The following is a 23,835-nucleotide window of genomic DNA, read 5'->3' as shown; positions in this document are numbered from 1 at the left end:
TTTGTTAAGGATAATTTTGGACCAAGTGATATAATTGATGTAAAATAATGAGAGAAGCAACAAGGTCAAGCTCGAGCCTAGCGAAATATAGCTAATGGAGCATGTCCTATGCATGCTTTAATCCAAAACATCATCCTACGATAAAAATAGGCCTATGAGAAGATGCTTGGCCGAGACTGACCCTTGCCAAATGCAAAACAGGGCACAATCTTGTCCCGACAAATTGTATAATTATCCTAAAGCAACTTGAAACCTTATAGTAACAACTCCCTAGTTTCTATATGAGGCATCTTTTACTCTTTGACTTAAACATCAAAGTGTGTGGCAAGTACCACACCGACGTGCATGTTTTTTTTTTTTTCAAAATACATTCTCTCTCCTTTCAAACAAATTCACTAGTAGAGTGTCACGTGAAAGTTACGAATATTTCCCTGTTTCGAATTTTGACATGAACAATGTTTATATATATCCTTGAATTTAAAATTTTCTCTTTATTTCAAAACGTATTTATTATCCTTAACATTTTCATAAACACGGGAAAATTATCACTGAAATAGGAATCTACTGGAATTTTAGATGAAAATGGAGACCGAAAATAAGTGGAACAATGATTTAGACTGATATGAAGGTATTCTAGTCCTACGTGTAATTTTAAATCACTATCTCATTATTTCATGTTGTGATTTTTATCAAACATTCTAGTAGATCTCGATAGTTTTGAAGTATTTATCGTAGGTAAAAAAATAAGAATAGAGATATATAATTTTTTAAGAGTTTTTTTTGAAGTATATTTTGAATATAGTTGAAGAAGAGAACATCCTTTTCACTACCCTAAGAACACATGCTAAAATTTAATTAAAAGAATTAAAAATAAAAATACATTGGGGAATTCAAAAGTTTATAACTTTGAAGAACTAAATTATGTGTGTGTAAGAGGAAAGTCCATGAGAATGGAAGAAGGGGCGGCACCTAGATTTAAGAGATAAATTAAACCCCAATTTAAATTTAATTATTTAATTTAATGCAATTTATTAATTTATATTTTTATTTATTGAAATTATCAAATCAATAATGGCACAATTGAAGGGAATGTGGCAGATGCAATGCCTCTCCTTCTAACATGCCATCTTTATCACTAATTCCCCTTTTCTATTTTTTCTAAACTTAAATAATTTTTTTATTCTATTTATTTGTTTATAAAATGTATCTTCTTCTCCCTCCAAACTCGTTTTTCCCCACCCACTTTTTGTTTTTATTATTATTATTATTTAATTATTTTTAATAAGATCATAGATTTAATCCACAGACCTACTCGTTAACCTATATTTCAGTTGAGCTAAATTCGGTTTAACTATCATTTAATTATATTTTGATTCAACAAATATATTTTAAATATAGCCAAATATCACCATCTGTCAGTGGTAAACACTAATAGACATCTATCACTGATAGTTGTATCTATCATTTATAGACAGTGACAATTTGTTATATTTGTATATAAGTTGACTCATTTTTCTATGTTTGACATCAACCTATATCCGTCCATTTATTACCTTTCCTAAAGTTCGATGTTTAAGGTCTGTTTGGTAAATAATCTAAATTTTATTTTGTATTTTTAGATTCATTGACTTCTATTTGGCAGACAACCGGCCATATTCTTTTCTAAAACTGTTTTCGATTCTATGATCCAAACAATTCAAATTTTGAAAATAACATTTTTATGTTTTCAAAGAATCCAAATTTTGAATTTTAAGTTTTAAAATGCATACTTGTATTAAATAAAGATTAAAAAAATTAGAAATATAATATGTCATGTTATAAACTCAATTCGTTTTTTTAAAACATATAATATGTATTATGTACTGATTTATAAATCATATAATAGTATAAAATAATAATTTTTAAATTTTTAAAACATATATCACATTCATAAATAAATTAAGAATAATTTATTGGCAACTAAATATTAGCAGATAATTCCAACTAGTTTTATGATTTATAAATACATAGTATCAAACACATTTTAAATAATTGTTTAATATAGAATCCAATTTTCGAATATGTTATTAAACACATCTCTGAAAACATAAAATACAACTCTACTTTCATTAAATCTTTGGTAATTCAAATTTTTGTTTTCAAATTCTCTAGGAAATAGATCCTTAATTTATCACCTTTGTATTTGGTGAATCTAACCAACTATAAAATAATAAAATGGGATGAGATTGGAATCTAATATATATAACTATAGAAATTAAGATTTGACCAACCTCTTGATCGAAGATATACTGTCTTAAAATAATTAATTTGGACAAAAAAAAATTGACAATAATTTTAAATCATAAAAAATAGGAAAATTGTTGTAAATGGAAAAACTGAGGAAAATATTTTTAAATATAGCAAAATGTCACAATCTATATATATGATAGTAGTCTATTACTAATTTTAAATATCTATCAAAGATTAACAAACAGTGTTGTTATATTTTTACTATATTTGAAATTGAAAACAACCCTATAAAAATATATATTTAAAATCTAAATTAAATAATAAGGAACCACCCATATATGGGGTAAAGTAAATGAGAAATTTTTTTTTAGTACAATTAGAAATATTATTTATTTATTAGATCAACAACATGTGAGAGATGTTTTTACTTATTTTGATAATTCAATATATGTGGCACATAGAGGATATGCCACGTGTCATCTTGAAGATAATAATAATATAAATATAATAGAATGATTATGATTAGATATTTGTAAAAGTTAAGGTGTGTTTGGAAACTATTTTTTTTCAAAATACATGGATGATTTACAAAATAAAAATACTAAAAAGGTGTGTTTTGTAATTATGACGAGCAGAGAATGATCAATCTGATTGTATTTGAAAATTATGTCGTATCGTTATCGTTATTGTTACCATTACTATTATGGTAACTATTATTGTTACTATTTCAGAGAAAAAACTATGAATTTTGTCAAATTTAATATTGCTGTTATGATTACTTTTACTTCTAAAAGTCAAACCGTAACAATAACGATTAATCTATCAATAAAATTCAATTACGATTACATCAATTTTTATTACGAATCGGTAAACGTGGCCTAATATAAATATAGTGGAATAAGTGTGAAATAGAAAGAATGAGGTCAGCCACATTCTACCTTAGCTTGCACAATGTTTTGAGATTAAGTTTATTAATTTATATATAAATTACTAATCTTTTTAAATATATATTGTTTTTATAATATGGTTTTTATGCATTATATTATAAAGTATGAAATATGGAGTCCATGTTGTATTGCATGTGAGTTAACCAATATATAAAAATTAGTTTTCAAATCCATATATTTATAATAAGAGGTAATATATGCTTTAGATCATGTTCATATATATATATATATATATGGATTTTGAAGTTGTAATTATAAGTTTAATTAGGACTAAATAATTAAGTTGAACTTATTACATAGTTTATATTCTAGAATCTTCCATTTTAAGCCACTCCCTTTCTCTCTCTTCATGTGAAAGTTATTCCAATTTCAGTTGAATCCTTTAATTTTAAATGCTTTTATAATTATTCTCTTAAACATATTAATTATTATTTTAAAAAAAGCCTTAAATTCTTACTCCATTAAAAAAGGTAAACAATAATTATAGAATTGTTCTTTTTTTTTTCCTTGTGAAAAACAAAAACTAATATGTAGACACTCATAACAAGACAAACAGTTGATTTTGGTATTTTTGCATTATATTTACATTATATTTTAAAATGAAAAGATCCTAAATGTGTTATATATATATATATATATATATATAGTATGATATGGAATTCATGTAATTCAATATCTAAATAATTTTTTTTATTGTCATAAAAATACATTCTCATAATTTTATTACATTAATTTAAAGATATTTTTTAGGACCATTAATTTAAAGATATTGTTGAAGTTTTTGAAACTTAAAAGACAAAAATAAGAATTAAAATTTAAAATAAAAAAAATCAAAATTCTTACTCAATCATAATATTTATATAATTATGAGCACTTTTATGGTTTTAAACATATTAAATTAATAATTTATAATTCTTTTTACAAATTTGAAAATAAGAAAACTATTAAAAAAATGAACGACACCATCACTATAGGAGAAATATTGTTTTCAAATAAAAGAAAAAGAATAAACTTATTTACAAATATAACAAAATATCACCGTTTACCCACATGACTGATAGACAGTAATATTTTGTTATACTTGAAAATATTTTTAGTAATTTTACTATTTAAAACAATTATCTAAATGATAAAATTTTATTTTTTTCTTTGAAAACTAAATAGAAAGAAAGAGAGAAATTAGATAAATAATTCTCATTAATGATTTTCCAATAAACATTATTTAATTAATACACCTTAAAACTTAGTAAAAGAAAGAGAGGGAAAAAAAACATGTTTGACCAAAGTTTTTTGTGTCTTATATAGTCATTTGTCTTTGACAAAAAGTCCCATGTTCTTAAAATGATGATAAAAGCATATCTTGGTACCAATCATAGTTACAAAGATCATAGATCACAAAATATCTAAACACATGAAAGAAAATATTCCCACTTCTTTAATTAATTAAGTCCTTACTAATTTCATTTTACAACCCAAAAAATTACAAATTAAAAAATAAAAAATAAAAAATAAATAAGAAGAGTGAGTCACCATGACTCACATGAATAGAAAAGAAAACAAAATTAAAGAGTGTTTTTAATGATGTGGATTTTCTAAATCTTTCCCAAACCCTTTAATATTATGCCCTTATAGATTCTTCAAGATTTCTTTTGTTTTTTTTCCCTTTGTAATTATCTTAATTATATATTTTTTTTTTCTCCAACAATTCTCATGGTGTGTTTATGTGACACATACTCATCTCTTATTACTTATTGTATTTTATTTTAATTAATTCATTCAAAAAATTAAGTAATAATTAATTTTGTTTATTGTTGCAATGTTTGTGGAATTGCATCTATGTTTGATCTCTTTGTGACATATAATGGAAGCATATATTTTCTTCAACAATAATATAGAAGTTAAATTACAACAAATACCCTTGAGCTTAGTTCATTCTTTAAATAATATCTTTATATTTTTAAAAGTTGTAATATTACTTTTGAATTTTCATAAACATTTTAAAACTACTCTTGGAATATAAATCTTTTAAAATTTTAAACAAAAATCGAGATTTGAAATAGTGTTGCGACGACCTAAAACGAAGAGCTACACGTCATTTCAAGCCTCAAATTTTTGTTCAAAATTCTAAAGATATATATTTTCAAGGTACTTTTGAAATATTTATGAAAGTTCAGGGATAATATTTGTTACTTTTAAAAAAATATAAGTATTTTTTTAAATAAATGATAAAGTTGCAATTTTTTTATAATTTAACTTAATATAGAAAGAAATGGTTAACATATAAAATTTAGGAAGCAAATAATTATGGTAAATTATAAGAGAAAGAAGAAATAACAATAATATTAAAGTTAAAGAAAAATTCAAATTATAATTAAGGATCAAATTAACTTAAAAATTAGTTAAATTAAGGACTAAATTAAGGAATTCTTATCCACAGAGAGGTGGGGTTGAGAGAGATGGGACTAAATTAATATTATATTGAAAAATAAAAACTCTTTGCAAATCTAATGGGCCCTTTTATAATCATGAAGGGAACTTAACCCCATATATATAATTCATTTAATTTGTTGATTCATAATTAATAATTAATATATATTCCTTTCCACCCAAATTCTACCAGAAAGTATATATTCCCCTCTCCATTGAGCTTGACCAAAATTGAAAGGTCTCACTAATTAACCTTAGGTCAACTAACGATTTAATCTCTAAACTTTAGTTAATAATAATTTAGATCTTGTTTAATAGGTAATTCAGATTTTATTTTATGTATTCATATTTACTTAATTGAATGAATATATATTTGATAGGTGGTCTGAATTTTATTTTAAAATACTACTTCCAAATTCTGTAATCTAATTATTGAAAAATTTGAAAACTAACATTTCTAAATTTTTCTAAATTTTCAATGTATCTACGATTGAAATTTTAAAATGCAAAATCATGTGATAAAAGATAAATGCGATAGTTAAAAACTCATTTTATTTTGTTAAATCAAAACTATATATTATATAATATATTATATATTATATGATATTACAAAATAATAATTATACAAACATTTTAACATGAAACAAGTTCATAATTGATTAATAATAGTTTATATTCATTCAACATAATATATTAAAGAGTAGTTACAATTAGTTTTATAGTTTATAAATATCATGTCAAATACGTTTTAAAAAATTATTTAAATTGGAATTTAATTTCTGAATCCGCCACTAAATACATATCTAAAAACATGAAATACAACTTTATTTTTATCATCATTTGTTTTCAAAATTCACTTTTCAAATTACCTACCAAACAGTTCTTTAGTCCCTGTAATTTTAAATTTTTAACAATTAAGTTCCTAATGTTTAATAAATAACAATTTAATTAGTTCCTATATTTTAAATTTTTAACAATTTAATCCCTATCATAAAAAAATTCATCAAAATTAAGTGTCGACTTTTATTACGTAACGACTTAGATCTTTATAATTTATAAATAAATTTGATTTTCAATTAGTTTATTGATTACACATGTAAGAAATTTCATTAAATCTTGACAATATTTTTTGCAACTAAATTGTAAAATGTAGGGATTAAAATGTTGTTTATTAAAGTTGAGAGACTAAATTGTTATTTTTATGAAAGTCTAGGACCAAAAATATTTTTTTAACCTTAATCTTAAACCATAACAACAATTAGAACATGATGATTATCCTTAGAATAATAAAAATTTCTTTCAAAAACCTAACAAACATGAAAAAAAAAAAGATGATAACTTAATCAGACTTTAACACCACTAATCTATTAATTAATATCTTAATTATCGCACTAATTAAAATTGTATAAAAAGTATATTTTGGTGCAAATAATAATGCATTTGGTAATAATTTTGAAAAATCCATCTGTCATATATTCCAAGCAAGATATGTAGGTGTCTGTCACATTCATGAACTTTATTTGAAACAATTTCAAGATGCTCTATATATATATATATGTTTGGTAAATTAAAATGGTAATTAAATAAATATTTTTAAATTTATTTTGCAATTTGCATACAAATATTATCATACAAAATTCTTGAATACAGCATATCATATTTGTCTGCAATGAGGTGTAATTTTATAATATGTCCTTTTGTAAGGTGCCACACAAATCAGCTTTATCATAAGTATTAATAAAAGAAATGTTAAATTACAAGTTAAATTTGTTTCCAACCATTTAAAAATTGTGTGTTCAATCAATTTTTGAATTTTCAATTTCATAATATTTCGGGCTCAATCATGTTTCATGTGTTTCTTAAATTTTTATCAAGAGATTGTTCCCAAACACACTTAATTTTGAGATTCATTTGATTGAACCACCGGAAAAAAAGACGCACCTTATCAATTTAGATAACAAACTACCGTCATACTCTTGTAAACCTTTCTCAACAAATATATGTATATTCTCATGTTCTCTCTTATTCAAATAGGATATGATTCATTCACGTGCCTTTCGTCTACTCGGGTATCAAAATTTGTGTCTAATAAGCTATTGACTTATTTGACATTTTTTTAAAAATAATAATAATAATAATTTTACTAGATACAAAAGTGAAAGTTTGAGGTATCCTTAGCCATAAAATCCAATTTTATATCTAATAAGTCAATTAATTGTTAAAATTTTTGAATATATCATGAACCTATTAGATAAAAAAAAAAAAATAAAAGTTAAAAGAACCTATTAAACCCTTTTAAAAATTAAGGACCAAATTAAAAGCCTAAAAGTTCATTGACCTAATAGATACTTTTAATTTATGAACTAAATAGAGAGCGTGGGGACTAAATTTGTAATTTAATCAAAAAGGAAATAAATTTGTGGGAAGAAAATCGGGTACAAAGCTTTAATAATAATAATAATGGGTTAACTATGAGTTTTGTCTTCAAACTTTCAAGTTTATGTTTTTTTTTTTTTGTTCCCTAGATTTTTAAACTTTCAATTTCATGTTCATTAAATTCTATAATTTCAAAAAAGTCTAATAAATCTTTAAATTTTCAATTTTATGTTAATAGATCTCTATGTCTCATTTGGTAACTATTTGATTTAAAAAAAATATATAAACATTACTTCTATCCATAAGTTTCTATATTTTGTGTCCATTTTATTAACGGTTTAAAAAACCAAATCAAGTTTTAGGGAAAAAAATAGTTTTCCGAAAATTTGCTTTGTTTTTAGAATTTAACTAGGAATTTAAGCGTTTGTTTAGAAAAGGTAAAAATCATAATTGAGAAATTAAGAGGAAATAAAGGATAAGTTTCAAAAATAAAAAATAAAAAAACAAAATTGTCCTCAAACAAGGCCTAAAAGATTTCAACTTTAAACATAATAGGTCCTTGACCTATTCAACATAATTTTTAAATTTACGAATCTATTAATTATAAAATTGAAATTTTACTATTCCATTAGACATAAAATTCAATTTATATCTAATAGATCAAATCTCTCTTTTTTTTTTTCTTTTTTTTTTTTTTTTTGTTGAAAAGATATATATATAAAGGACTTATTAGATACCAAATTAAAAGTTTAGGTATGTGATAGATACAATTTAGAAGAAATTATTAGACACAAAGTTAAAAATTCGTAGATCTACTAAATATTTTTAAAAATTTAGGGACTAATCAGACAAAAATATAAAAGTTGAGGGACTAAGTTTACATGTTGCAACATGCATATTTGAATATATGAGCAAATTTTGGTTGGCAGCTATATATGTTTGAGCATCTTATTTTGCTTGAGATACTAATGTTATTATAGATGATTTATTGGTAAATTATTTACAAAATATTATTAATCTTTACAAATCAGTCCATTATTATAGCTTTTCTATGAAATAAATCTTTTTTTTTTTTAAAAAAATAGAAAATAGTTAAAAATATTGCATCAAAATGCCAGCTTATTGGTAAGGTTGCATACAAAAACCAATGATTTTTTGGTTTCTTCAAACCTTTTTTGTTATACGCGTGACTGAGAAAACTCATAATTAATTATTATCACACTCAATTTCTCATAAAAAGAATTAATAAAATAAATAAACAACTTTTCAGGGTTTTTTTTTTAAAAAAATAATAAATGGAACAATTTTTTTATTTTTTATTTTTTTAAAAAAGAGAACCTTTTTAGGATTTGAAAAAAGAAAATGGGTCTTAAAAAAAAAGGAAAGAAAAGTGCATATTCCCATGCTAAAAGTGGAAAGCTAGAGCAGGCTTGTTCATCAAATTCCAAGCTGGGTGTGGAGCATTGCAAGGCTGGTTGGGTGGCTGCTGATAACAAGAATAACCCTTATACTCTCTTCCCTTCTTGTTTTTCGATAAAAAATCGGGCCCGATCTCGGTCCATGAACTTTCAAAATATCTATTTTAATTTTTGGATTCATCGTATTTATATTATAACGTTTTTGTTATTAGAATTATAAGTTTAGTTCATAAATGTTTAGGTTTGTGTCTATTTAGTCTCTAAACTTTTAAAAATGTGTGATAGATTATTGAACTTTTAATTTCGTGTCTAGTAGGTCGTTGAAAAATTTGCTCTTGAAAAATTAATTTATTTATTAAATATAAAATTGAATTTTATATCTAATGGAAGTCTAAGCTTTCAATTTTGTGTTTAGTAGATTCATGATTTTTATTTTTAGAAAAAGATTGAAAGTTCAAAGACTAAATTTGTAATTTTGAAAGTTCATTTATCAAATAAGTAAACTTCTAAGATCAAGGACTAAATGTATTTGTTACCTCCTCGATATTCGTCACAGCCAATCTATGTGGCTCCAATACATGTTTCAAGATTGTTGTTAATACATAAGCTCCAAGCCACCTCATCTGTTTATTGAAAGCAATGGTTAGTTTTTATAGGTTTATATTTCATATAAGATGTTATGTAAAGTCCAAGAACTAAAGTTTCTCTTTTTCAAAATTGGGTTTAAAACTAATATTGGAAAATTTAGAAACCAAAATGAAATAGTCTTAATAGTTAAAAACCAAAATATAATTTAATGCACAATAATATTTCGACTCGAGAATAACTAAATACTCAGACATCATATAATTACCTTTTTCTTACCGATCATAAGTTCAAGTCTCTATTCATATATATTTTTAGCAAGATATTTAATTGGGGCAAGTCTATTTTGACTAAAAAAAACTAATGATTTATTAAATAAACATATAATTGATTCTTTCTCTATCTATAATATGTAATGTTGCATAACTTTTGTTGGGGTTAGGTATGTAAAGTTGAGGGTTTGATGATGAGAGTGAGGGAAGCAATTAAGTTTGAAATGATGATAAGATACTACAACTCATTTATATTTATATATGAGTTTCCAAAAAAGAAAAGAAAATGCCAAACCCCGTAGGCTCCAAATCTCACTTTTCATGAAAAGGAGTTGAGATTGTAATTTCAATAAATACATATATATTATTAGTCCCAATGGCCACATAATCCTTCTCCTTACACTTTCATATCATATCTTTCACCGTCTAAATCTACTTCGTTTTCCCCTAAACATACCTTTAGATTCATTCTATGCATCTTCTTCCTTTTAAGGTTTATAGCCAAACACTTGTGAGCACTTGGCATGTCCATGAAAAGAAGAGGAGAAAATGAACTTAAGCTTTTAAGTCTCAACGTAATGATGTTAGTTTTCATGCTTTAAGAGATACGTATCGATTTAGTGTAATTCACAGGAATAATAACATCAATCTAAGTATAACTCAGTTGATAAGATATTGATTACCTTTTCAAAAGTCGATAGTTTGATCTTTATCCCTGTAATTATTGATCTACAAAAACATAAGAACATACAAATACTTGAATCAAAACATTAATTTGTCTGTGTCAATAAAACTTTTTCAAAATATGCTTAGAGATGAGTGTTTCACTTTAAAACACTTTTTTTATAACTTAATCCCAGTATCACTGTTGATCATTACTGCATCTCTAGAACAAATATATATAAAGCCTAGGTAGATATTTTTAAAAAGGTAATTGCATTGGACAACGCTTTTAGGGATAATAATTAAGTGTATAACAACATTTTTAAAAAATTGCAAATATACCAAAATCTATCCGTGATAGACTCTATTGTCGATAGGTTCCTACCAATAATATGGTCTATCACTAATAGATCCTTACTAGTGATATGACCTATCACCGATAGATTTCAGAAGTAAAATACTTTGAGTCTGATTACTATATTTACAATTGTCCATATTAAAATGCGAAAAATAGAAGGAAGAAAAAACATAAATATAAACAGTTAATGTTTTATCGGCATAGATATTGAGGTGTACCAGTTGGCAAGATGGGTGGTGTGAGCCATAAAACAAAACAGCCTTTCAAGTCAGCAAATTTCAAAATTCCCTTTGCAGCTTGGTTTTTTTGAGGTCCAAAGATGCTGACGTGTGGCCCCCTCACCCCATGCCCTCCTCTTCCTCCCTCCACGTGGGATCCCTTCTACATGTCCCAGTCAGCATTATATCCCCTCCCCCCATTTTCTCTCCATCATTGCCATTAAATCTCTCTGCTGGGGGCTCACCTGATTCAACTTCCTTTGAAAACTCCATCTCTCCCTTTCTTTGCTCCCTAATTCTCTCTCTCACACTTGATCTGATCCATTTACTGTCACTATAGACCCGATCCGATTTAAACCGAGATTTGATCGTCCACCCTCTCACCTATGTTTTTTTTGTCCAACGATTGCAGGGTAAAGAATTGAACCATCGATTCTATAATCAGTAACCTCTCCATTATCCATGTGTGTGGGAGAAAATTTACCTTGGAAGGATAAAATAATGATTAAGTTTAAATACACAGTCTATGATGGGAGGCTTTCAGCATTAAATTCTTAATGAAGTGTATGAACTAATGTATTAGTGATATCTAATATTATATTGAGAAAGGGAAGAGGGAATAAGGAAATAAATTAATCAAGGGGTAGGCAGAAGCTTATGATTTGAGAATGACCCTTCAAAGCTCATTGACTCCCACTTCGATCACATGCATCTCTCTCTCAACCTCTTTCTCTTTCTTCCTTTGGTGCCATCCAATTCTCCTTATTTAAGCCCTTCCATCCTCTCTTCATTCTCATCCTCACCAAAAATCAGAATTCTACTCTCCTATTCCTAAAGCCTTCAAACTTTACTCACAGTCTTCTCTTACAGACATAAACACTTCCAAAAGTCAACCTATTGCCTATTGGTATCCATCCTAAAGAACACAAACACAACCACAGTTTTCAATCAAACAAAACAAAATCTTTGAGTTACCTCAGTAGTGATGGAGAACTTGTTTCGTCTTGCCGATCACAACGACTTCTTCTCTCGCCGTTGCATCTGGGTTAACGGTCCGGTGATAGTTGGGGCCGGGCCATCAGGGCTGGCTACAGCTGCTTGTCTTAGAGAACAAGGGGTGCCTTTTGTAGTCCTTGAACGAGCTGAATGCATAGCCTCCCTGTGGCAAAAACGCACCTACGACAGGCTTAAACTACACCTTCCAAAGCAATTCTGCCAGCTCCCAAAACTCCCATTCCCAGAAGACTTTCCTGAATACCCAACCAAGAGACAGTTCATCGAATACCTTGAATCATACGCCAAGCATTTTGAGATCAACCCACAATTCAATGAGTGTGTTCAATCAGCAAGGTACGATGAAACCAGCGGCCTGTGGCGCGTCAAGACCGTTTCAACTGCTGGGTCGGCCCGCAACGAAGTTGAATACATTTGCCGGTGGCTCGTTGTGGCCACAGGCGAGAATGCTGAACGGGTAATGCCCGAAATCGAAGGATTGAGCGAGTTTTGCGGTGATGTCTCACACGCTTGTGAATACAAGTCTGGAGAGAAGTTCACCGGAAAGAAAGTGGTGGTCGTTGGCTGTGGAAACTCGGGCATGGAAGTTTCTCTAGACTTGTGCAATCACAATGCGTCACCTTCAATGGTGGTCCGAAGCTCGGTAAGCATTAGAACAAACTAAAATATCACTGTTCAAAATGTTCAGCTCAATGCAATTTGAAATTTTGGAGTTTTGGTTATAATAGTGTTTGCTTACTCTGTTTCCAACAGGTCCATGTCTTACCAAGAGAGGTCTTTGGAAAATCTACATTCGAACTAGCTATTGTGATGATGAAATGGCTACCCCTTTGGCTTGTTGACAAGCTCTTGTTGGTCCTGGCATGGCTGGTGCTTGGAAACATTGAAAAATACGGCCTCAAACGCCCATCAATGGGGCCATTGGAACTCAAAAACGAGATAGGAAAGACCCCTGTTCTTGACATTGGAGCATTGGAGAAAATCAAATCCGGCGACATCAAAGTAGTTCCTGGAATCAAACGGTTCACACGCAACCAAGTAGAGCTCGTTAATGGAGAAAAGCTCGATGTAGATTCAGTAGTTTTGGCTACTGGGTACCGCAGTAACGTCCCATCTTGGCTTCAGGTGAGGCAAACATTCAGTTTAAACTTAATTTTTCCTCAGAATAATTTCGTCGAACACATAGTAGACCAAATTTTTTTTTTTTTTTTTTTTTTTTTAAAAAAAGGAAAACTTACCATTATTCTCAATCATAGCTAACCAAAGATTTGGCATTGAAATGAACAGGAAGGTGAATTCTTCTCGAAAAACGGATTCCCAAAAGCAGCCTCACCACATCCATGGAAGGGAAATGCAGGGCTTTACGCAGTTGGGTTCTCAAGAAGAGGGCTATCAGGGGCTTCATCAGACGCCATGAAAATAGCTCAAGATATTGGAAATGTATGGAAGGCGGAGACGAAGCAACAGAGGAAGAGAACAACTGCTTGCCATAGACGCTGTATTTCCCAATTCTGAAAAATGGCTGCCATTGATGGATGAATTTAGCCAAGGTTTCTTCACAATGTAAAGAAGAAAAATACAAAATAATACTGTAAAAAGAAAAGGGGAAAAACAAAACATAGAAACAGAGCCCTCTCCAAAGGCCCATTTTGACAAATTTGTTTTGGGCATTTTGTAAAAGATGGAAGATGAGGCTTTTTTTTAATTTTAGTTTTTTTTTTTCTTTTTCTTTTGGAATGTTCCTTCATTTGTTCATGAAATGTAGTTGTAATTGACACTTCTTTCTATTGTTCTTTTCATCAACCATTCTTTTGGTGACAAGTCAAATCAAATCATCATTGTTTCTCATACATTGGATAATTTCCACCTAAAAAAAAGTTTCTTTTTTTTTTTTTTGGTTCAATTTAGACATATCCTATGAATCTTTAATTGATATAACACTTCCTTTGCAATTATATTTGTTTTTTTCTTTAAATGTATGAATAATCAAAATTGTCGTTACTTGTATCTCAACGTGCGAGAGTGGAGATTCAAATCTCTGATCTTTTTTTTGAATTGGGATAGAAAAAAAAGTAGTTTAACCAATTGATTTTTTTTACAAGATTACAAAAAATAGAGTAATACTTAGTGCAATATAGGTTACACCCAGTTTCATGCATCCTTTCAATCACAAAAGAAAAAATATTAAAAAACAAAAAGCTTGTCGTATCACAACTTGTGATTGGACACTTGAGTGAGCTGCCCAAAGATAGATGCAACCCCAAATACAACCAAATATTTTTAAAAAAATTTATATGTTTGAATTATATAAGCATGTATGTTATCATCTTTAGGTATCCTCAGTGGCATATCCAATCCTTTACATAAAATTTTGATTAAAAAACGACATGAATATAGCTTAATTAGTATAAAGTTCGAATTCTAAATCCCAATAGGATTGATTAAGAAAGAGAGGAAAAAATACTTTGAGTTTCTCTCACTTGAAATGGAATAAAAAAAGACAAGTTGAAGATGAACATGAATAATCTAATAAGTTTGACCCCAATACTTAGTGAAATAATGCATGATCATTAGTATTTGTTGGCATTGGTTTGCACATGGAAGCCCCAATTATCACACTTTCATTTTAATTAATTAAATTTCAACCTTTTTCTTCTTCTTTTATGTCTTTTTTTTAAAATTTTAATTTTTAATTTGGGCTAAATTTGGGAAAACAGTTCATGACAACCACCTTTACAAACTTTCCCATTTGATTATGAGTTTCAATTTGGCATAGTTTGGCCAAACCACCATTTTCAAAATGGAAAAGCAAGAGAGAAAAAACTTCCAATTTCATCCAATTCATTTTTAATTAAATATTATAGTTTTTACCATCTATTCAATTTTTTTTTTTTTTTTTTTTTTTGCTAATACAACCATTATTATTATTATTATTTAAAATGTAAATCTATCTGATATAAGTTTCAAGAACGAATTGGTTTCTAGTTTGTGGTATTTGAAAATTATGCTAATAAACACTAATTTTATTATTCACCTTCTAACCATGTTTTAAAAAGTAAAGCCGAGTTTTGAAAATCAAGAAAATAGTTTTTAATGACTTTTTTTTTTTTAATTTGATGAACAAATTCATTTGTTTATTTAAAAATGTGAAAGTTACGTGAAATAAGTTTGAAGGAAAATATCATAAACCTTAAAAAAAAAAAAAATCATTATGATCATTGAGTTTTTGCACAAATTTCATTAATACACAAATAAACCATAAAATGAGTTTACTGAAACTATGTTAAATTAGTACTTAAAAAGAAAAAAAAAAACTATGGTAAAATAAACTTAAAACTCCCAAAATTTAACATAATGGTTTTCTTTTCTTAGTAAATATATAGAATGATAATAACTTTTTTTTAGAAGGATAAAATGATATACAAAATTAATATTTACTCAAAATAATATAAATATAATTGATAGAGAAAAACAAAAATACATGGCGTCGCCCGGACTCGAACCGGAGACCTTCAGTGTGTTAGACTGACGTGATAACCAACTACACCACGACACCATTGATGATAGAAACTATTCAACAAATATAATAAATTGTAAACCATCTAATGTGGGCCTGGACTGAGCCCAAAGCCCATTGATCCAAATTTCCAAATAACAAAGTTGTTTAAATTAGACGTCATTACTGTTGGTTATAGCGGGAACTTTTATGTTTTAAAATTAACGTAAATGTTTCCTATTTAGGAGATTTTCAAAAATAGAAAAATAAGGAAAATTATTTATCCAAAATAGTAAAATTTTAATCTTCTTTGATAGAGACTGATAGAAGTCTATTAGTATCTATTAGTGATAGAAATTGATAGATGTCGATAGAAATCTATTCGTGTCTATCATTTTTTTTTGCTATTTATGTAAATAGTTTGACATTTTTTCCTATATTTTTTATTTTGGTATGAGTAATATTTTTTTTTTGTTGATTTTTAATGTATTATGACTTTTTTTAGGATAAAATGAAGATATTGATTCACTCCTCATATCGATATTGAATTCATAAAAAAGTTGATAAAAATATTGACATGTTGAAGGAAATTTAATACTATGATTAATAACAATATTTATTTAAAATTAATGAAATCTCTAAACACAACTTTTTTTTTTCTCTCCTACAACAAAGAATGTTTTCAATGTTGATAATATGTGATGTTGCCTATAAAAATGGTTCATTTTACTCTCTTTTACCAATATTTTCAAAATTGAAAACTGAAAACAAATATTTTGAAAACTTGTTTTGTTTTTAAAATTTGACTAACAATTCAAATTATTCGTTCAAAATATGAAATGCATGTTCAAATTATATAAGAATATTCTAATTAGATACCTTGTAACTTTAAGTTGATTTACCCCAATTAATCTTATAACTCATTATCCCCCATTTATGTAGGTAATTTTGTAATTTGTACTCTCGACAATTCTATAAATAGAAGTTGTAAAGCTTATTTGTAAACACACCTCAATTTAGAATAATATTTTATTCTCTCCATCTCTCTTAGTTTTCTTTTCTCTCTATTTTATAATACATTATCAACACGAGTCTCTACCACTTGGGAGATTTTGTGGAGTTGATTCATTTGAATACCAAGAACGATAAAACCCTACATATTATTAAGGTATTTAAAATTAAAGTTTGAAGAAGTTGAGTACTCTATTTAAACCATATATGTGATTCATGTCTTTGTGAATTGATTGTTAAAATGTATTTGATATTAGATTTTACATTTGGTTAGATCAAACTGTAAAGTTGATATAAGTATTATGTGAGCATTGAAATTAAAATCCTTAGGCACAAGTCCAACTTGTATTAAAGTATTTGTGAGTTTTTCAACCTTATTTTCACTTTGAGATCATAATTAATCTTTAGTTGCTTGTTATGCAATTGAGTTAGGAAATTAAAAGAGATGTGATATTGTGGGTAAGAGATTTAAACAAAACTTTTGAGTTATTGTACAAACCCCTCTCTCTAGTCTCTATCACATTGTGTGCATTCCAAAGTACACTAAATTTTATCATCAATTCCATTTGTTACTTTAATTTGTCAACTGCTTATATACATATAATTATAGACGTTCTCGTCGTATTTTCAATCTCTGTCTTTTTTAATTCACTTTGGTTTTTAATAAATACTCCAAGAGCCATTTGTAGGGCTTCTGTTTAGGCATTTGATGTCATAGTTTTGTCGATGAAGTGCATTTCAATATTTTATCAATGCTTTTGGTGGGGTAACATTCAACGTGCGTAATTTATTATAGCTTTATTCCTTTGTTAAAAGATATATTTTTTTTTATTTGTTCTTATCCTATTTATGATATCATAGATGTCACAATCGATGTTATAAATTTGCATGCATCAATTTTTTTTGTGTAATGTATGTAAAATCTGTCATATATTATAAATCCTACATCTTAATTTTCTTATATTTGGAAGATTTGTTTGAGATATTTTTTTAATTAGTTTATATTTTCTATATCTTGGAATATAACTGTTATTTATGAAAAATTAAATTAGGATATTTGTTTTCTTAATTGGATTGTGACAATCAATATATGGAAACAATTAGGATCTTAAGCACTTTAACTATATTAATTTTAGATTTAAAGCATGCTTGTTCAAAATAATAACATAGGGTTTCAGAATATTACCTTTGAAGAATCCTCCAATTAGCTTCAATTTACAACTCGATTCTTCTCTCTAATACCAGTAGACCACTACAAGATCTTCCCTACTATTCTCTTGGCCTTAGATTGGATTGTGGAATCTAAAATAAGAGTTAATTTAGGAAATTTGAAGAGGAATTTCTGGTTTTGAGTCATGAACATGAGAAAACAAATTTCTCATCAACTTCCAATTGCATGAAAAATAATTCAGCAGATTGAATTTGATTTTATTCAAATTCAGCATGCAATCACTTGCATTTTAGCTTGACACCAAAACACCATGAAAGATTAGGGGAAAATTAGATGGTTTCAAAATGGGAAAATCCCACTTTGATATTTCCTTTTTTATTTTAAAAAAAATTAATGAATTTCAATTTAATCAATTCAAAATTAATTAATTTTAAAACTAATTTTAAATAAAATTAATTTTAGTTAATTAATTAAATAAATTTAATATCGAATATTAAATTATTAAATCACCAATTTCATAATCATGAATCCCTATTTATGTATTTAATATTTAAATCACATTTAAATGTTTTTCAACTCTCCAATTTCATTTAATTCAACAATTAAACGTTTAATTATCGTATATAATTGATAAATTCCTTAAACTGAATTTGAACATTTCAAATTCTCTCATCACACTATTTTAAGGTTTAGTCTGTTTATGAGCTAGTAGGGGGACTAATGAACCTATAGATCATGAGCTCCAACAATCCGAGATTAATTACCTAAACTCTTTTAATCGAATTAATCGATATTCGTTAACTATCGGGTCACTCCACTAAAGCCCAATAGCTGCACTCTTTTCACTGTAGATATATTTGTAGGGATCGTATCCTGAGCGGAAGTGTATTAATGTCTTGTATCTCAAAATTTGATTTTTGAAGAAACAAAAACAGTGTTCTAAAACAAAACATATGGAGGATAAACATATGGAATAACATGCTTTGGAGAAGGAAAGTTAAGAGAGAATCATTATTACCTTTGAAGATTCCGAGCTATATGAAAAATCCTCTTAATATTGGCATGAACTTCTTCTAAATCAAATTTGAACACAACCACGAGAATAACCTTATTATTCTCAATGATTCCAATAGAAGGATAGGTGGTATCCAACTAATTGGGAGAGAAAGAGATAGAGAGATTTCTCTTAGAGAGTAAAGAAAGGCTTTGTATTTTGGTGACTAGGGTAAATCTCACTAAAATCACTTCTTACTCTAAAAGGGTCATAAGGAAGAATTTATATAGAGAAGGGTTAACTCCTTCTCCAAGTCTTTGTCAATTTACCCTTGTGCTCAATTAATTAAATAATGTTTATTTAATTAATTAGTACATTAATTAAATAACCATCTATACATTAAATCCAATTTAACAAATATATTTAATTAACATAAATAAACATCGTATGTTTATGTGCATCACCTATCTATTCTCCAACATAATTTAAATTATAGATCACATCCATAATCAATTACATATTAATCACATTAATATACAATTTCCTCAAATTGATTTGAACAATTTAAATCATTTCTCTTTAATATCCTTTAGTGAGCTAACAAGGGGACTTGGTGGACCTACAGATCAGAAACTCCAACGATATGAGATTAATTAGCTAAATTCACTAACCAAATTAATTAATATTCATTAACTACGGGTACACTCTACTAAAGACCCACAACTGCACTCTTCTCACTACAGATATATTTCTGTATCTATGGATATAGACCAATGACAACAAGTTAGTTCTTTACGAGTGTTTATAACACCATTTGGGTAAAATTACCATTTTACCCTTGGGTTATCTCTGTATCCTTAAGTACTAGTGCTCCTCTAATAAACAATTTGTTTATGATCCAAATAACAAACATAAACCCTTATCGGGCCAATAAGAGGGTATGATTCTTTGTTCAAGTTCCGGAGACACCAATTAAGAGAACATTCATCTACTTACCTTGAAGTCGGAAATGAGTGAATTCCATCTTGTATTATTATGTTCTCAACTCGTCCTTCAATCTTGTCCCCAAAATGGTAGGCTTATTGAGTCAACGAATTGGCCACTATCGCTCATACAAATCAAAGGACAATCCCTCGTGAATAGGAGTTCATAATACACTCAGGATTAATACTAAGTTGCGTAGGTCATCCAATTGAAATATGAACAAAACTAGTTAACAGTGTTACATCTAGTGGTTACTATTTCGCAATCGAGTCTTACGCAAACTCATTACATAGGATACCCCATTCGCATGTCACCTACACAATCTCTATTATCACAATAGAGATGTTGGAGTTTATATCCTAAATCTCATGTATCTTGTGGTTTGTAAAGACGAATTAGATATCTAATAAAATAAGAGGTATTTTATTGACATTTAAACTGCATTAATTCAATCCAATAAACTAAGATTCAAGGTTATCTGATGAAACTTAAACATGTATGTGGAGATACATTGGTGAATCATGTTTAAGTGATAATCTAAATGATTTGTAGTATATGGATAAGGCTGGGTACCTTATCCTTGTGAACTATGAATACGACCCGCTTTGTAGATGTTATAATTGTTGTAAAGTGCTATAAATGATTTAATCCTGATCATTCATGTGGAGATATGCGAGCGGAAGTATTCAATACAAAGAGTTTGTATATGACCGAACCGCGAAATGAATAATCTATTTTTATAATACTGTTGCTAGAAGAAACTTACATTTCACTAGGATAACCATAGGTGACTTGACCTTAATCCTGAGTGAATTGTGAACTCCTATCTATGAGGGCGATCCTTTGATTTGTATGGGTGAGAGTAGTCAGATTAGTCGACTCAACAAGCCTACCATTTTAGAGATTTGTTCGAATAGGGAGTTGGGAACATAGCTACACAAGATGGAATTCACTTCTTCTCGTCTTCAGAGGAAGTAGATAAATTGCTCCCTTAATAGTTAATTATGGGTCTTGAACATTGAGGCCTCAAAGCACTGGCCCAAGAGGCGTTGTTTATAGTTGGACTATAAACTATTTGTTCATTAGAGGGATCAATGGTACTTAAGAAGTTAGATATAACTATAGGGATAAAAAGGTAATTTGACCCAATTGTAGTTATGAGTGATTTGTGAAAGGTTGACTCATTGTTGATTGGTTATATACATGGACACAAAAATATATCTACAGTGCGAAGAGTGCAACTATCGGTCTTTAGTGGAATGCCCGGTAGTTTATGAACATGGATTAATTTAACTAAAGAGTTTAATTAATTAATCTCATATCATTGAAGCATCTAATATGTAGGTCCATAAGGTTCCCTTATTAGCCCACTAAAGGAAAAAAGAAATGATTTGAAATGTTCAAATCAATTGATGGAATAACATATTAATGAGATTAATATGATATGGTTAATTATAGATTGGATCTATAATTAAGAGAAAAATATTTGAATAGGATTCAAATATTGAATTCTTATGAATTAGATTCATAAAGAATTAATTAATTAATTTTGAGAGGTGGAGGCAAATAAACATATAATATTAATTAATTAATTAAATATATATTAAATTGGATTTAATATAGTTATTTAATTAATGAGCTAATTAATTAAATAATGGTTATTTAATTAAATTAGTCTTAAACGTAATATTAGAAATGAAGGAAATCAAACATGAGGATTTCCATGAGCAACGGAAGAGATCATTCCAAATTCCATTCGAATTGAACATAAAAAAATACAGTCTAAAACGGAAACTAACAGGTCATGCACAACACGAAATTATAACATGCTAACAAGAATATCAAAGGATAGAGTATGCGTATCTTTGAAGAAACATTCTTCACGAATCCCTCGATCAGTTCAATGCGTCCAAGAACAGCAACATGAACGCAACAAACATAATGCTACCAACAACACAAACACAATGAACGACCAACAGCTCCTCGAACCAATCGAGTGTTACTCGATTCATGAACTGAGTGAGGACACCACTACAATGGTTACCTTGATATTATCAGTGTGAGAATCAAGGAATTTGTAGGCTCTGTATGATCTTGGCTTGAGGATGAGACTGGAGGACTACGATCGTGTAGACGATCGAGCAAGTGGGAGATAAGATGCTGTCTATCGTATAGATGAAGTGCCCGATCGTGTAGTAAATGGCAGCCTATCGTATAGACTATGCCACTCGATCGTTTAGCTACGATCAGCTGGATGACTATCGTATAGTCAAAGCTACACGATTGTTTAGTCTCTGATTGTTATCGCTTAGTGAAACACTTTCACTTGATAGCTTATCCGTGAGTCACTTTCCGAATGAAGTAACTCTCTAATTTTAGGAAACCATTTTTCCTTTATATCTCACGGTTACCATAAAACCACCAATAACCTCCCATTTAATCGGTTATTAGAGAAAAAGAAATTAATTATTATATAATCAATATATTATAAATAAATATGATAACCAACTTACCATATTATATTTATAAACTATAGTTTTGATATTTCATCTCATGAAACATACAAACCATAATTCTTTTTCTATTTTATGGTACTTAATGTAAATCATATTTACATTAATCTTCCACTTGATGTGTCTCATACATCACACCAATTATATCATATATAATTGAATTTCCTCTTGTTAATTTGAACATTTCAAAACCCCAAGAACCGATTATCAACTTGAATCTATTGAGCTACCAAAGGGACCTTATGAACCTGTAGCTTGAAGCTCCAACGGTACGTGAATAACTGACTAAACTCTTTAGTCATGAGATCCACCATCCGTTAACTGTCGGGTACTCTACTAAAGACCGACAGCTGCACTTTTCTCACTATAGATATATTTCTATGTCCATATCAACCAATCAATAGTGCGATAACCCTTCACAAATCGTTCTTATGGGTCCTCTCTTCCAAAGAGAGGATGTAACCACTATGTTCAAAACTCGGAATCAACCCTTAAGGGAGTAATCTATTTATTTACCCCTGCTTCGGGGAAAGAGTGAATTCCATCTTATGTAACTGATTTCCCAGTTCTCTAATCAGATAAATCCCCAAAAAGGTAGGCTTGTTGAGTTGCAATTTGGCACTCTCACCCATACTAATCAAAGGACCACCCTCAAAGGGAGAAGTTCTCAAAATACTTAGGACTAAGGTCATGTCACCTATGGTCGTTATAGTGAGATGTAAGTCTCAATTATCAACGACGTTATATAAAGAGACTAGTCATCTCGTGGTCTGGTCTTATACAAACTCTTTGTATAGGACACCCCCGCTCGCATGTCTCCACATGAATGGTCAGGATCAGACCATCTGTAGTAATCACAACACTTGTAAACCTCTACAAAGCAAGTCATATCCGTAGTGTCACCATGATAAGGTATCCCTTCTTTATCCTTATACTACAGACCTTTTAGGTTATTACTTAAGGCATGATCCACTTGTATATCTCATATACATGCTTAAATTTACATACAATAACCACGAATCTTTGTTTATTGGATATGAGTAAATGCAAATAAAATAACTCTTATTTAATTAATAACAATGTGTACAAAGTTTACAAACTACGAGACTCTGAGAGAATTAGGACACCAATCCCAAAAAACTCCTACTTGTCCTAATGC

The 23,835-nt window shown here is 28.5% G+C and overlaps 1 protein-coding gene, 1 long non-coding RNA gene and 1 other non-coding gene across 5 annotated transcripts; 1 reads left to right on the top strand and 2 right to left on the bottom strand.

Moving 5' to 3' along the window:
* Nucleotides 1-9,234: 9,234 nt before the first annotated feature.
* Nucleotides 9,235-14,333, bottom strand: LOC120092878 (uncharacterized). 3 transcript variants are annotated; one of them, XR_016525016.1, is made up of 5 exons: nucleotides 13,746-14,327; nucleotides 12,469-13,626; nucleotides 11,494-11,977; nucleotides 10,938-10,983; nucleotides 9,235-10,020 (listed from the first exon to the last, which is right to left on the bottom strand). It is a non-coding gene; the product is annotated as an uncharacterized LOC120092878 (long non-coding RNA). The 3 variants fall into 3 exon arrangements; XR_016525015.1 differs by having other exon boundaries at nucleotides 11,494-13,626; nucleotides 13,746-14,333; XR_005486207.2 differs by lacking the exon at nucleotides 11,494-11,977 and having other exon boundaries at nucleotides 13,746-14,318.
* Nucleotides 12,479-14,022, top strand: LOC120092877 (putative indole-3-pyruvate monooxygenase YUCCA8). The gene is made up of 3 exons (XM_039051122.2): nucleotides 12,479-13,150; nucleotides 13,261-13,632; nucleotides 13,795-14,022. Exons 1-3 carry the CDS (start codon nucleotides 12,479-12,481, stop codon nucleotides 14,020-14,022), a joined length of 1,272 nt encoding a protein of 423 aa, XP_038907050.1.
* Nucleotides 14,334-15,989: 1,656 nt separating the features above from the next.
* TRNAV-AAC (transfer RNA valine (anticodon AAC)) lies at nucleotides 15,990-16,063 on the bottom strand. Its single transcript has one exon. It is a non-coding gene; the product is annotated as a tRNA-Val (tRNA).
* Between the last annotated feature and the right edge of the window lie 7,772 nt (nucleotides 16,064-23,835).

The sequence above is a fragment of the Benincasa hispida genome, chromosome 12, assembly GCF_027475165.1.
Source record: "Benincasa hispida cultivar pf3 chromosome 12, pf3_genome.v1.1, whole genome shotgun sequence".
NCBI lineage: Eukaryota > Viridiplantae > Streptophyta > Magnoliopsida > Cucurbitales > Cucurbitaceae > Benincasa > Benincasa hispida.
This window is presented reverse-complemented; position numbering and strand designations above follow the sequence as displayed.

Bases quoted from the DNA above. Each gene is read 5' to 3' on its own strand.
- LOC120092877 (XM_039051122.2), top strand. From the start codon at position 12,479: ATGGAGAACTTGTTTCGTCTTGCCGATCACAACGACTTCTTCTCTCGC. The intron at 13,151-13,260 runs GTAAGCATTAGA...TGTTTCCAACAG, and splicing joins CAATGGTGGTCCGAAGCTCG to GTCCATGTCTTACCAAGAGA. The intron at 13,633-13,794 runs GTGAGGCAAACA...TGAAATGAACAG, and splicing joins ACGTCCCATCTTGGCTTCAG to GAAGGTGAATTCTTCTCGAA.